The sequence below is a fragment of the Schistocerca americana genome, chromosome 5 (assembly GCF_021461395.2).
Source record: "Schistocerca americana isolate TAMUIC-IGC-003095 chromosome 5, iqSchAmer2.1, whole genome shotgun sequence".
Taxonomy (NCBI): domain Eukaryota; kingdom Metazoa; phylum Arthropoda; class Insecta; order Orthoptera; family Acrididae; genus Schistocerca; species Schistocerca americana.
In genome coordinates this window covers 448,633,661-448,647,683 of record NC_060123.1, presented here as the reverse complement: position 1 = coordinate 448,647,683, position 14,023 = coordinate 448,633,661, and the positions used below count along the sequence as shown (strand labels likewise).

The 14,023-nt window shown below is 41.2% G+C and overlaps 1 protein-coding gene across 1 annotated transcript in view; it reads left to right on the top strand.

Annotated features, from left to right (window-relative positions):
- LOC124615321 (peroxiredoxin-6) overlaps positions 1–12,254 on the top strand; it is a 56,142-nt gene extending 43,888 nt beyond the window's left edge. Inside the window, exons 4-5 of the mRNA XM_047143121.1 lie at positions 2,628–2,700; positions 11,293–12,254. Coding sequence (XP_046999077.1) covers positions 2,628–2,700; positions 11,293–11,421 — 202 coding nt within the window. The 3' untranslated portion in view covers positions 11,422–12,254. The remainder of the gene's footprint in view (positions 1–2,627; positions 2,701–11,292) is intronic.
- Positions 12,255–14,023: the final 1,769 nt, after the last annotated feature.

Below are 14,023 nucleotides of genomic sequence, written 5' to 3'. Positions count from 1 at the left end.
GCGTAAGTTTGGGAATCAATAAGACAGATTTCAGGTAATGGTAGTACATGTCCCCTTATATGGCTTTGTCAACTAATGGGGTCTTGGTATACACACCAGAAGACATGGGTCAAGTTTTTGCTGAACACTTCTTTACTGTTACTGTGTCATCCAGACAAGCTTCTTTTCTTGTGTTCCATAGGACCGAGACATGAGGAAACTCAATTTCTTCTCGCATAATTAGGAAGTCTAAAACCTTCTGTTCTCCATGTGGGAACTGGAATCAGCTTTGTCCGCAGCCAGAGGTACTGCTCCAGGACCTGATTAGATCCATTATGCCATGCATCATCATCATCTGTGCCCTGAAGTGAAATGACAGCTCCTCTTGTTTCAGTCACATCTGGTTTGGTGGACAATACCCCACGACTTGGAAGGAGGCAATATTAACTCCATTCTGGAACCAGGCGAGGACCGAAGTGCCCCTATTAGTTACCAGAGTGTAGCCCTTACCAGTTGCATGGGTAAGACTCTTGAATGCACGGTCAACTGCTGCTTAATCCAGCTGCTCAAATCCTTAGGTCATCTGAGCTGCTCCCAGTGCAGTTTCAGGCACTATCTTCCATCCTTGACAACTTAATTCTACTGAAGAAGTCCTTATGCTGAAACTATTTGGTTTGTGTGTTTCTTGACCTGGAAGAAGCATATGACACTACTTGGAGGTACAACATCTTTCACCAGCTTCATGAATAGGGCCTAAGTGAATGCCTGCTGCTTATTATCCAATCCTTTCTCGAGGACCTGCACTTTCAATATCATGTTGGTGATGCCATGTCTGACTGCTATGTTCAAGGGAATGGGGTCCTCCAAGGCAGTGTCCTCAACGTCATACTGTTTGCCATTAATATCAATGGCATTTCCTCCGCAGTCAGAAGCGTTGTCAAATGCTCTTTGTTTGTGGATGACTTTGTGATCTTCTACTCTTCCTCTGATCTTATTATGATGACAAGGCAGTTACAGCTGAGCGTTAGAGGCTGGAAACCTGGGCCGGGACAAATGGTTTTCGGTTTTCACCAGATAAGACTACACGTATCAATTTTAATCAAAGTTTCGACCAACCAGTGCTCGTAATGGGAGACAATATTTTACGTTTTACGTGCTTTTTGTGTTTATTATTTGACTCTGAATTAACTTGGCTCCCACACCAGAAAGACCTAAGACTTCTAGTCATTGAATATTTTGAAATGCCTTAGCAGAAAAAGATGGGGAGCAGCAGTTTTATAAGACATTTGTTCGACCAAGTGTAGATCATGGCAGTGTGGCCTACGGATCAGCCCGTCGTTCCTACCTCAAGATGTTAGATGTTGTCCACCATGAGGGCATTCAGATATAGACCGGAGCCTTTCGGACCAACCCATTACAGAGTATGTGTGCAGAGGCTGGTGAACCTTGGGATGGGTCGGCGGTGGTGATTGTGCCCCGGTATACGTAGTGCCTCTACGGTGCCCCCTGCACTTGCCACTACCCCCCAACCCCCTCCCTTTGCCTCCCTCCTTTTCTTTACCCTTTCTGCCATCCCAACATCTTTTTTGCTTCTTTGTTCACCCATATTTCCCTTTCCCATCAGCTGGACTGTGCTATTGCTGTTGTTCCTCTTTAGTTTCTGCCACATTGGATTGTGGGACTGATGGCATTACTTGGTTGCCCCCCCCGATCCTGCGCCCTGCCAGCCATTCAACCCACCAACCAACCATGTAGAAGGAGGCAGCAGCTACAAAATGTGAATCTATTCAACTTAAAATTGGTTAGGTTTCGGAGGGTTAGGAAAGTACCCTTCCTTTTGAACATACCTTCCCTTGTCCGTAAGGAAGGGATTAATAGTTCCACAAGCTAGGTTTAGTATGTGTAAACAAATTATTATCATAAAAAATGAAAATTGGGAAATAGAAAAACTGGCTAAGATAAACGGATGATGGAAGAGAGGAAGTCTTTTTAAATCATGGATTAGGAAAGAGGAAAAAAACCTGCAGTTAGTGACTGTGGTGGAGATTATAGTAATTAGCTGCCAGAGCCAAACATTAAAGATGCAAAAGTGAGCTAAAGATAGGAGGAATACAATTGGAATTAAAAATAAGGGAATATCATAAAACCAAACAATAAAAAATCCAGGTTGGAATATCAAGTCATGAAAAGGATAGATTGCTACTCACCATAAAGATGACTATTGAGTTGCAGACAGGCACAACAACAGGTCTGGATTAGATATGCAGAGACAGAATGTGTTTTTCAAAAGTAAAATGTGAGTGAAAGACAGGGGCAGAATCGTGAAGCCAAGGGGTGAATGGTGAGAGTTAAAAATGTATTGAAGACAGGCTTCCCATGTTTGAAGTTTGGAAGCGCTAGTTTTACAAGATACGGGGATCAAGTTATACAAGTAATGAAGAAGTCCCAGGGTTCTGGTGTTAGGTTCTACTTTCTGCTTCTCAAAAGTATTTTTGTGTAGCTGGTTTTTGTTGTAATAAGATGTCCATCACTGTGGCATGTTGTTCATGCTGTAACATAACTGTGACCAGTTTATTGCCCAGTGTTAATTTGTTAATGATTTTGTTGAATTATACTGTTAACACAATTTTTATCAATATTCTTTGCAGTGAAATATTGAGAGCAATTGATTCACTGCAGCTGACAGAGAACAAGAAGGTGGCAACTCCTGCAGACTGGCAGGTACAGTGTGCTTTATTATAGTAAATGCTGTGCAGCTTCCCATGTACCTCTGTCTACATTTTATGTACTTCTTTATAATAGAAATGTTACAATATAAGTGATTAAAAAAACTTAACCTACAGCTAATTGTTGCATGGCACATACATATGAAATTTTACTAACCTAACTAATACATGTTACACATGCTTGTGGATTTAAGTGCCGATAATTCTGAGGCCTTACATGGGTGCTTGCATCTCATGTTTCATTTACAGCATGAAACGTTAATTGCAATTATGAATGAGGTGTTACACAAACAAAATGTATATGTGTAGAGTGTTTTGTCACTGATGGTGATCAGTTACATTAGCTGCACCAATCTTGCATGATCTTTGTCAGTATTACTGTTGTGTTAATCAAGTTGCTCTTATTCACTAACTATATTCTACATGTTCAGGTAACTTCCGGGAATGCAGCCAGGTAATATCGACAACTGCCGATACTTCGACAGGAGGATACCCTGTCATTTTTGAGGCAAAATTCACACACACACACACACACACACACACACACACACCAAAAGTTATCAATAGCGAAATTAATAATCTACTGGTGAGGTAGCATAAACTCTGTTTCTGTTTTTCAACAAGTGAGGGAGCAGGAGTAGTATAGAATTTAAACAAAACCCACCATCTCCATTTATAAGATTACTTGCTAATGTAGTTTCAACAGCTTCCTTAATAACACTATCCCAATAGCTGGAAGTGGATGCCAGAACATCTGTGGTGTTATATTCCGTAGGATAACTAGTGGCAAGGCAATGTTCTGCAATGGTGGATTTGCTTGGCTGTTGTAAATGTGTGTGTTGCTTATGCTCAGTACACCATTCCTTCATAGTCCTGATAGTCTGACCAATATATGACATGTCATGACTGCAAGGAATATGTTAGACACCGCCTTAGGCATACCAACATCGTCTTTTATGAGACTAAAAGGAATTTGATTTTATTTTTTATTTAAGCATCTAGTTCTGTTGGACCAAATTGAGGAGCAAATCTCCATGGTTATGGAATGTATCAGTACACAAAATTACAACACAAAAGTAGTAACAGATGAACCCAAAAAAGTCAAGCCACAAATTTAAGTACACACAAACAACAATATAACATAAGAATCAGCTTTATTCCCTCCCCCCCCCCCCCCCCCCCCCCTCTCTCTCTCTCTCTCTCTCTCTCTCTCTCTCTCTCTCTCTCTCTCTCTCTCTCAAGGAACTCCTCAACAGAATAGGAGTGACCCATAAGGAAACTCTTCAGTTTGGATTTGAAAGTGCATGGATTGTTGTTGTTGTTGTTGTTGTTGTCGTCTTCAGTCCTGAGACTGGTTTGATGCAGCTCTCCATGCTACTCTATCCTGTGCAAGCTTCTTCATCTCCCAGTACCTACTGCAACCTACATCCTTCTGAATCTGCTTAGTGTATTGATCTCTTGGTCTCCCTCTATGATTTTTACCCTCCACGCTGCCCTCCAATGCTAAATTTGTGACCCCTTGATGCCTCAAAACATGTCCTACCAACCGATCCCTTCTTCTAGTCAAGTTGTCCCACAGTCCCCGCCCAGAGATCCGAATGGGGGACTATTTTACCTCCGGAATATTTTACCCGAGAGGATGCCATCATCATTTAATCATACAGTAAAGCTGCATGTCCTCGGGAAAAATTACGGCTGTAGTTTCCCCTTGCTTTCAGCCGTTTGCAGTACCAGCACAGCAAGGCCATTTTGGTTAATGTTACAAGGCCAGATCAGTCAATCATCCAGACTGTTGCCCCTGCAACTACTGAAAAGGCTGCTGCCCCTCTTCAGGAACCACATGTTTGTCTGGCCTCTCAACAGATTGCTGCTAAGATTTTTGAAATCTTGTGGTAGCTTATTGAAAATGGATGCAGCAGTATACTGCACACCTTTCTGCACAAGAGTTAGGGAAGTGCGATCCAAATGCAGATTGGATTTCTGCAGAGTATTAACTGAGTGAAAGCTGCTGATTCTTGGGAATAAGCTGATATTGTTAGCAAGAGACTTCAGATAACAAAGATGATGTGACTTACCAAATGAAAGTGCTGGCAGGTCGACAGACACACAAAATTCAAGCTTTCGCAACAAACTGTTGCCTCATCAGGAAAGAGGGAAGGAGAGGGAAAGACGAAAGGATGTGGGTTTTAAGGGAGAGGGTAAGGAGTCATTCCAATCCCGGGAGCGGAAAGACTTACCTTAGGGGGAAAAAAGGACGGGTATACACTCTCTCTCGCGCGCGCACACACACACACACACACACACACACACACACACACACACACACACACACACACACATATCCATCCACACATATACAGACACAAGCAGACATCTTCTGACCTTTAGCTGTCTATCGTTAAAGTAAAAGGTGAACCAATTGTGAGCGGCTCCCCATATTCCGAAATGGTCCAACTTCTGGAGCAAAATTTCATGATCAATACAATCAAATGCCGTAGTTAAATCAAAAAGATACACGTAGCATTTGAAACCTTTTGTTTAATCCATCCATTACCTCACAAAGAAAATAGAATATAGCATTTTCAGTTGTTAAATTACTTCTAGAGCCGAACTGTACATTTGATAGCAAGTTATGTGATACAAAATGGTCAATTATCCTTAAATATGCTGATCTTAGATGGTGGTTGAAAAATCCACTTCACTTCATATGACCACTCCCGTTCGAAATGCTTCCTGCTTAAGGCAAAAAGGCCATAGACTTTGGCGCCACCTCGATATTTATAGGAAGCCTTCTCACACTGACTTGTACAAGCTGGCTAACAGCTGCCACCATCCTACTCAACATGAAGGCCTACTTCATACCTTGATTCAAAGGGCCCATGTCATCTCGGACCCTGAGAGTTTGTCAGCTGAGTTACCGTATCTCGAAGTCACCTTTCATAAATGGTTACAGTGAAAGACAGGCTAGACATGAATTGTGCTGTCAACTAACTGTACATTGGGTGAGTGATGATACTACCAAGGTGGCACCAAAGTCTTTTTGTCTGAATGCAGGGAGCATTTTGAACAAAGAGTGGTCGTATTTTGCAGAAATATGATGTGAGTGCGTTTTTCGATCACCATCTAAGATCAGGGTTCTTCCAGGTTCCATACAGGGTGAACTTGGTTTGCGTAAGGCGATTGTCTACCATATTCTTCGCAGTTATATCATATATTGGTCAGATATCAGGACTGTGAAGGAATGGTACTGAGTACAAGTGACACACACACACAATTAAAACAGCTGAGCAAATACGCTTCTGCAGAACATTATCTTGGCACCGGTCATCCTTTGTACTATTACAACATGGAGGTTCTGGCACGCACTTCCAGCTACTGGGGTAGCGTTATTAAGGAACCTATTGAAATTAAATTAGCAAGTTACCTTATAAATACATATGGTGGTTTTTTGTTTAAATTCTGCGTGTAATCCTGCTCTCTCATAGAGGAACAGAGTTTATGCTACCTCACCTGTTGATTATTAATTTCACTACTGAGAACTTCTGGGGTGTGTGTGTGTGTGTGTGTGTGTGTGTGTGTGTGTGTGTGTGTGTGCGTGTGTGCGTGTGTGCGCGCGTTACTTTTGCCTTGAAAACGATAAGGCATCCTGTCGGAATGTCAGGGGTTGTTGATGACATCACCCGTCTAGATTCCTTTAAGTTATTTGAATATTAAGGTGTCTTATAGTCTACATGTATGTGTTGATCCCATAGGTTATATTAGACTTTTAGTCAGTTGTAACTGTAAACACTGCCTCACATTTGAAACACCGTATTTCTCCCATTACTATCTGTGCAGTTGAAGTTTTTATTGGCTGTAAAAATTTGAGCTATATCACCCATAATAATTGTAGCATAGTTACATTTTCACAAACGAAATTGTATACCCAGATAGTCAGTCAGTCTGTTATCGCACTTAGAGTTCAATGTTATGCAAAATACAATGAGCTTCCACAAAGCCTTCTCAAGTTTTCCACTCCTGAGCTTGTGGATAAACCCACCTTTTGGTTTTACCTGTACCCACTGTGAGCAACAAACTTCACTTCTGTACCTCTTCCTGTTCTGTCTGTCAGGTCCACCTCTCAAAGTGGTACCTGCTAGACCAGTGGACACTAAACACTACCCTTTCTGAGGCTGTCAAGATATACCCTGCTCCTTGGAGCTTCACACGTGTCCAGTTGAGCATTAATATCCAGTCTTTATTTGATAATCTCAGGATGCAGGACTAGGCAGCAGGAGTGCCACGTGAAACATGGATCAGAATTTCGAGTAGGATGCCTCTCGCCTCTGGGAAAGATTACAGATAGTACCCCAGAAGATATTGCTTATAAATGTAGTACTGGTAATGGCTTGTTCACAATGGCCATTGTGTCACAAGAAGAAATTGCACAAGAAATGTGTTTCTGTGCTAGTTGGACAAAATATGGTTTCTGATGGAGGGTATTAAGATATTAGGAAAGCTCCTGCATCCCACTTTGAGTCCCTAAAGTTTCCAGGTTTATAGGATTGGTTCATTTTAATGTGCACTAGGTAAGTCAAAGGAGGACAAAAATAATGAGATGTAGCAGAAATGAACTGCAAGAAACTTATCAGAATTGGGAATCAAGAAGTAGATAGTCAAGGAAGTCTGCTCTCCAGGCAGCAAGATACGGACAGAGCAAGGAGGATAGAAAAGGCAGACTAGCACTGGCAAAAAGGGCCTTCCTGGCCAAGAGAAGTTTGCTAGTATTAAATGTAGGCCTTAGTTTGAGAAAGAAATACCTAAGAATGTATCTTTGGAGCACAGCATTGTACGGCAGTGAAATGTGGACTGTGTGAAAACTGGAACAGAAGAGAATAGTAGCATTTGAGATAGGGTGCTACAGGAAAATTTTGAAAATTTGTTGGGCTGATAAGGTAAGGTATGAGGTTGGTTCTCCATAGAATTGGTGATGAAAGGAATATGTGGAAACACTGGCAAAAAGGGCAGGAAGATAGGACACCCATTAAGACAAAGACACACCTGTCAAAAGGAAGGAGGAAGGTACTGTTGGTGGGCAGCACATTGATATGAACAGAGATTCTTCCAGATTCATCTGCGAGGTGGATGTAAACATCAAAGATAGTAAACGTTCTCAGTTGACAAGTAACATCTGAAGCAGATGTTGGGAGTAGAGATTAAAATTCGGGAAGAAAGCGCAGAGGCTGTTTTTTGTCATTGGTACACATTATGAAGATGTAGCCATGTATCTAAATAAGACTATGGGTTTAAGGTGCTATCCGGATAAGGAACAAGATTTTTGGTGGCCAACACGCATTTTGACACAGGGGTCATTCCATATCAAATCAGCCAGTAAAACAAATTATTTGAACCTTGATGATTTAGAAATTTACATTTTTGTCATTTTATTCTACCTATTAAAAAAAGATAAAATCCAAAATTAAATTTTTTGGACATTTCTTTTTTAGTTTATTTATTTTTAATTTGTCCAATTTTTGCCACGCTTTGATATCTTAAAATGTCCATAGCTCGAAGACCTGAAAGTTGTACCATTATTCAGTTTGTTACAGGCTTTAAAAGTATGTGCTGCTTGACCAGATTTATTGAAATGCTAATTTTCCCAGTGTTTTCAAAATTTTGAAATTTATAGGATTGAATTTTTCATGGTGGTATTCCAAGGCAAACATATGGAAATTTTATCTTTCTGGTAGCTGGTTTATTAAATTAAATGAAATTAAGTACTAATTAAGCATTCTCCACGATAGTATTTTAAAATTGTACTAAATTATGCCTTATGACAGTAAACATAAATAATGTAAGGGATAGCATGCAGTTTCCATTTTATATCATTTTAGTTTACAGTAGCTACAGTTCTTATTTATAGAACAGTGTGTATGTGCTTCTATTGACAGATTCATCTCAGTAGAGGTTAATTGTTGGGATAATATTAGCAAAGCACTGGTCAGGGAAAGAAGACCGAATATCTTTGTGCATGTATAACTCTTTAATCACGCGCTCGGGTAATAGTGGCAGGAAACAGACGGTGTCATGATTTAAAATGCTTAATCATCCAGAAAAATGTTGAAAGGCACATGTTGCAATACAAGTATCTAGAGCAGTCCACAAAGTGGAATATTATTCTTGTATTCCAGCATTCGTGGTTATCATTTTATTAGGAAATTAAGCAATTTAAATCGTGACACTGGCACATTTGTGCCACTTTGTCACCGAAGGATGTTTTTATAGAATGCAACCAGTGGCTTAATAATTCCACACAATGAGTGTGGAAGTGGTTTTCTTAACATGCACATTAATCAGCTGTGGAAGCACAACATGATTAAATATTAACTTCATTCTAATTGTCTGAGTGGGGGTAAAGCACATAAGCCATCAGTAACTTCTGTGTGACAAATGATGAGCAATCAGCATAAAAAAAGGATCTTTGCGAAAAGTTTTAATAAAGCCATAGTTGTCACAGGGACACAGAAGTATCATGCATTTATTCCTACGAGCAAAGCCCAAGAGAAGGCAAAAATTGTTTCTGATTTTTAAGGATTTCAGTGTTTATAAAATTCAAGTGGGGCCCAGATGCTGCATACTTTTGAAGAGATCACGGGACTTTGTGCTTGCGCCTATGAAAACAAACGGTGGATGAGAAAGAAGTAAATCTTTTGCTTATGCATCATTGTGGACCAGCCTTCTATTTTTCATAACCATGAAGACCATCATTTAAAATAAAAGTGCAATACATAATTTTAGTCCGTAATGAGATTGTTAGTGGATCATCATAACATCTTTCTTGTTGAAGCTGAGTAAACAAATTTCTCTTTGAGAAACACTCAAATAATACATCGTTAAATAACAACAGCTATATCATTGTTTAAGACAGATTATTGAACACCTTGATACACAAGATGTCAGGCAACAATAGACATAGCACAACAGGCTATGAAGACCAAATGGAAATGGGGCGGCCACGTGGCGAGGCGGGAAGATGACAGGTGGACAGCACGAACTACCACATGGGGCCCCTACATCGGCAAGAGACTCCCAGGAAGACCAAGACGCAAATGGTTGGACTTGCTCAGAAAACAAGCAGGAAGAAAGTGGACCAGCATAGGCAGAAACAGAAAGACGTGAAAAGAACTAGAACTACAACTAAGTGATAAAGTGTAATTCAATGTGTAGCGTGCACTAAGTGCGGTATCCTCTTACACAGACTAGCTCACCACGTGAATCTTTAAAAGCAGCTACCCCTACTTGTAGGAGGCCTTTGCCCTCAATGGGACAACACAGGCTACATTCATTCATTCATTCATTCTTTCATCTGTAAAATAAAGGTATAATAAAGTAAATTACTCATGGTCTTTATTAGCATGTGTTGTCTTGGTTAATGTTAAAATATTTTCACAGCTAAACTGGGAAAGCCAAATGAGAATATATATTTAAGTATATTTGTGACTAAATAAAAATAATGATTTGATAGCATTATTTGGTGACATATTATATCTTAGTAACAAGTCCAAAACCCTACGGACTATGCATAAGGTGCTGCACTTACCATTAAAATAAAATGTATTTTAATATGCCAGTGGAACACACTAATGCAATTTGGCACACACATTAACACACAATTTAAGAGTAACATAATTTTTTTCCAAAACAAAAATTCAGATTATAAATTTTCAAAATTAAATAATTAAAACATCTTGGAAAATATAGCACTGTTATCCATCAGTTAGCACTTACTTTTTTAGCTTACAAGAAACTGAGTAAAATGGTATTAATTTTAGGTGTGCATGTCAAACAATGGAAACTCCAGGTAGGAGTATCAACAATGTAAGAAAAGCATAATGGTGATGCGGTTATACATTTACACAATTGTGAAATAGATAGGGTCCTGGTTACTTTTCGTATATATAAGAATATGAACATATCTAAAAACACAGATGATGTGACTTAGCGAACGAAAGTGCTGGCAGGTCGATAGACACACAAACATACACCGAAATTCAAGCTTTCGCAACAAACTGTTGCCTCATCAGCAAAGAGGGAAAGACGAAAGGATGTGGGTTTTAAGGGAGAGGGTAAGGAGTCATTCCAATCCCGGGGGCGGAAGGACTTACCTTAGGGGGAAAAAAGGACAGGTATACACTCGGGGGAGGCGCGCGCACACACACACACACACACACACACACACACACACACACACACACACACACACACAGAGACCTTCCCCCCGCTTGTGTCTTGTTTCCCTCGCCTTCCCTCTTTCCTGATGAGGCAACAGTTTGTTGCGAAAACTTGAATTTCGTGTGTATGTTTGTGTGTGCTGCCAGCACTTTCGTTCGGTAAGTCACATCATCTGTGTTTTTGGATATATTTTTCCCACGTGGAATGTTTCCCTCTATTATATTCATAAGAATATGAACAAAACGACTTAAATGAGGATTTTTTTATTTTTTTTATGACTACTTAACATTAAGCAATGAATTTGCCTTGCCTTGGCAATTTTTTGGAAAATTTAAATATTTGTTTCTTATTTCATGTGTTTTCTTGTTTTTATTAGAGTGGTGGTGACTGCATGGTCCTTCCAACCCTGAAAGAGGAGGAAGCAGCCAGTTTATTTCCAAAAGGCATTTCAGTGAAAACTTTGCCATCAGGCAAATCATATCTAAGAGTTACTCCACAGCCATAAGTGTATATCTTTGTCTTATTTTGATCTCATTTTTCTTAGTTATGAAACTGTGATGCACCTTTGTTTTGATGTAACACATGATGTGAGCACATAATGTTGTGTGAGGTAATTGAAATCAATGGAAGGGATATGAGCAGCTGTGTTTTTAAATTTCTTTTTATGAAAAGGATTTCAAAGCTAATGTTTGAAAATTATTCATGGTCTTAAATAAGGAATTACAATTACAGATATTAAACAAATAATGAATTATAATTACAGATATTAAAGAGTTATGCTTTTTGTGTTGTGTATAAGTAATGTAAATTGGTTTGTGAATTGTGATGTACAAGCTCAAATGACATGATTTACTACCTAAAATAGACAAGAGGGTCAAATATTTCTCTTTCAAATGTGAAATTTACCATCTAGCATTGCCTTAAGCTTGGCAACAGTGATAACCATATATATTATATTAACACAGCAGTTCTGTAGAGTTTGTAACAAGGTGATTAATGAACATGTCTGATTACTGTTTGAGTTAATAAGATATTTCATTTGGTAGCGACAAGTGGCAATGTTTTAAATATTATCTGGTGAATTATGAACTCGTGCATACACGTGAATTTTATCAAGTGTACTTAACTTGTTCTGTGATGTTTATCCGATGTACTTAAATTATAAATGTGCTGAAATCTAGTTCTGGTTGCTGCATCCAGTGCCTTTGTGATTTTATTATTAGGGTATCGTTATTAAACAGTATTTTGTATACACATAGTTACTATCTTATATTTTTGTTACTAGTTCTGTTTCTCTGATGTAAAAGGAAAAATATTAGTAAAACGATGTGGAACAAGGTGCGGTTTAAATAATTGCTTTACAAAAAGGTTGTGATCCACAAAGATATGCAAATATGTTTTATTCAGATTCTGCTGAGATTGTGTACATTAGAAGATAATTCCAATTAATAAAATACCTATAAAACAGTAAACATGGCAGGCCAGGCTTCATCAAGGTAAGATAATGGACAGAAACAAGATTCCCTGCAGTGGTATATTTTAAAATTTTACTGTTTACATAAACAGGCGCACAAAAATTGTTCCATATACTGTTTGTCACATACCTTTAAAGCCATTTCACCGAACCATCGAAATGGCTCATGATTACTGTCATACTTGTGGAGTCGCCGAACGCAGGCTGCAAGTCGCCGTTCGCAAGGCAGAATCATGGGCTCTGGCTCATGGTTTTCAGTTCTCTGCAGCCAAGACTCGAGTTATGCACTTCTGCAGGCGTCGGACAGTCCACCCTCATCCTGAACTTTACCTCGACGGCCACCTGCTTGACGTGGTGGACACTTGCCGCTTCTTGGGACTCGTGTTTGATGCCCGGCTCACATGGGTTTTTCATATTACTCAGCTGAAGCAAAAATGCTGGCGGCACCTCAACGCCCTCCGCTGCCTTAGCGACACGTCTTGGGGTGCAGATCACTGCACGCTGCTGCGATTGTACAGAGCCCTTGTGCAGTCCCGGCTTGATTATGGGAGCCTGGCCTATGGGTCTGCGTCACCCTCAGTGTTGAAATTGTTAGACCCCATACACCACTGTGGGGTTCGGCTTGCCACTGGCGCTTTTCGCACTAGCCCCTTGGATAGTCTACTGGTGGAGGCCGGGTTCCCCCGCTGCGGATTCGCCGCCATCGTCTGCTCGCCGACTATGCTGTCCCCGTGCATTGCTCGCCAGGCCATCCCAATCATCGCCTGCTTTTCCCTGCCATGGTCCTCCATCTGCCCGAATGGCGACCTAGGTCTGGGCTTTCCGTAGCTGTCCGCATCCGGTCCCTGCTGTCGGAACTGGGGTCATTCCCTCTTCTGCCTCCCTTCCGGGTCCGTACACCTACGCCTTCCTGGTGTTTGTCCCGGCCGTCCGTCCGTCTGGATTTGGCACAGGGACCTAAGGACTCGGTTCCGCCTGTGGCCCTCCGTCGCTGTTTTCTTGCGCTCCTCGCCTCATTTTCGGGCTGTGAGCCTGTCTACACTGATGGTTCCCTGGTTGATGGTCGCACTGCCTACGCTTTTGCTCACGCTGCCCATGTTGAGCAACGCTCCTTGCCGGCTGGCTGCAGTATTTTTACTGCAGAGCTGGTGGCCATCTTGCGCGCTCTTGAGCATATGCGTTTCTGCTCAGGTAGGTCCATCGTCATCTGCAGTGACTCCCTGAGCAGCCTTCAGGCCATTGACCGCTGCTATCCCTCTTCTCCTCTGGTGTCCTCTATTCAGGAGTCTGTTTCCGCCATTGCCCGCTCTGGTCGTTCGGTGGTCTTGGTTTGGACGCCAGGTCATGTTGGCATCCCGGGGAACGAACGTGTTGACAGGCTGGCCAAAGGGGCGATCGACGCCCCAGCTTTGGAGATTGGCCTCACAGCTCGCGACCTGCAGCTGGTGTTGCGCCGTAAGGTGCTTGGGGTGTGGTCTGTTGAGTGGCATGGCATGACAGCCCCGAATAAACTGCTGGCTGTCAAGGAGACGACCGATGTGTGGCGCTCCTCCCTGCGGTCTTCTCGCAGGGAGTCTGTTATCCCGTGTCGGCTCCGCATCGGCCATACATACCTGACGCACGGCCATCTTTT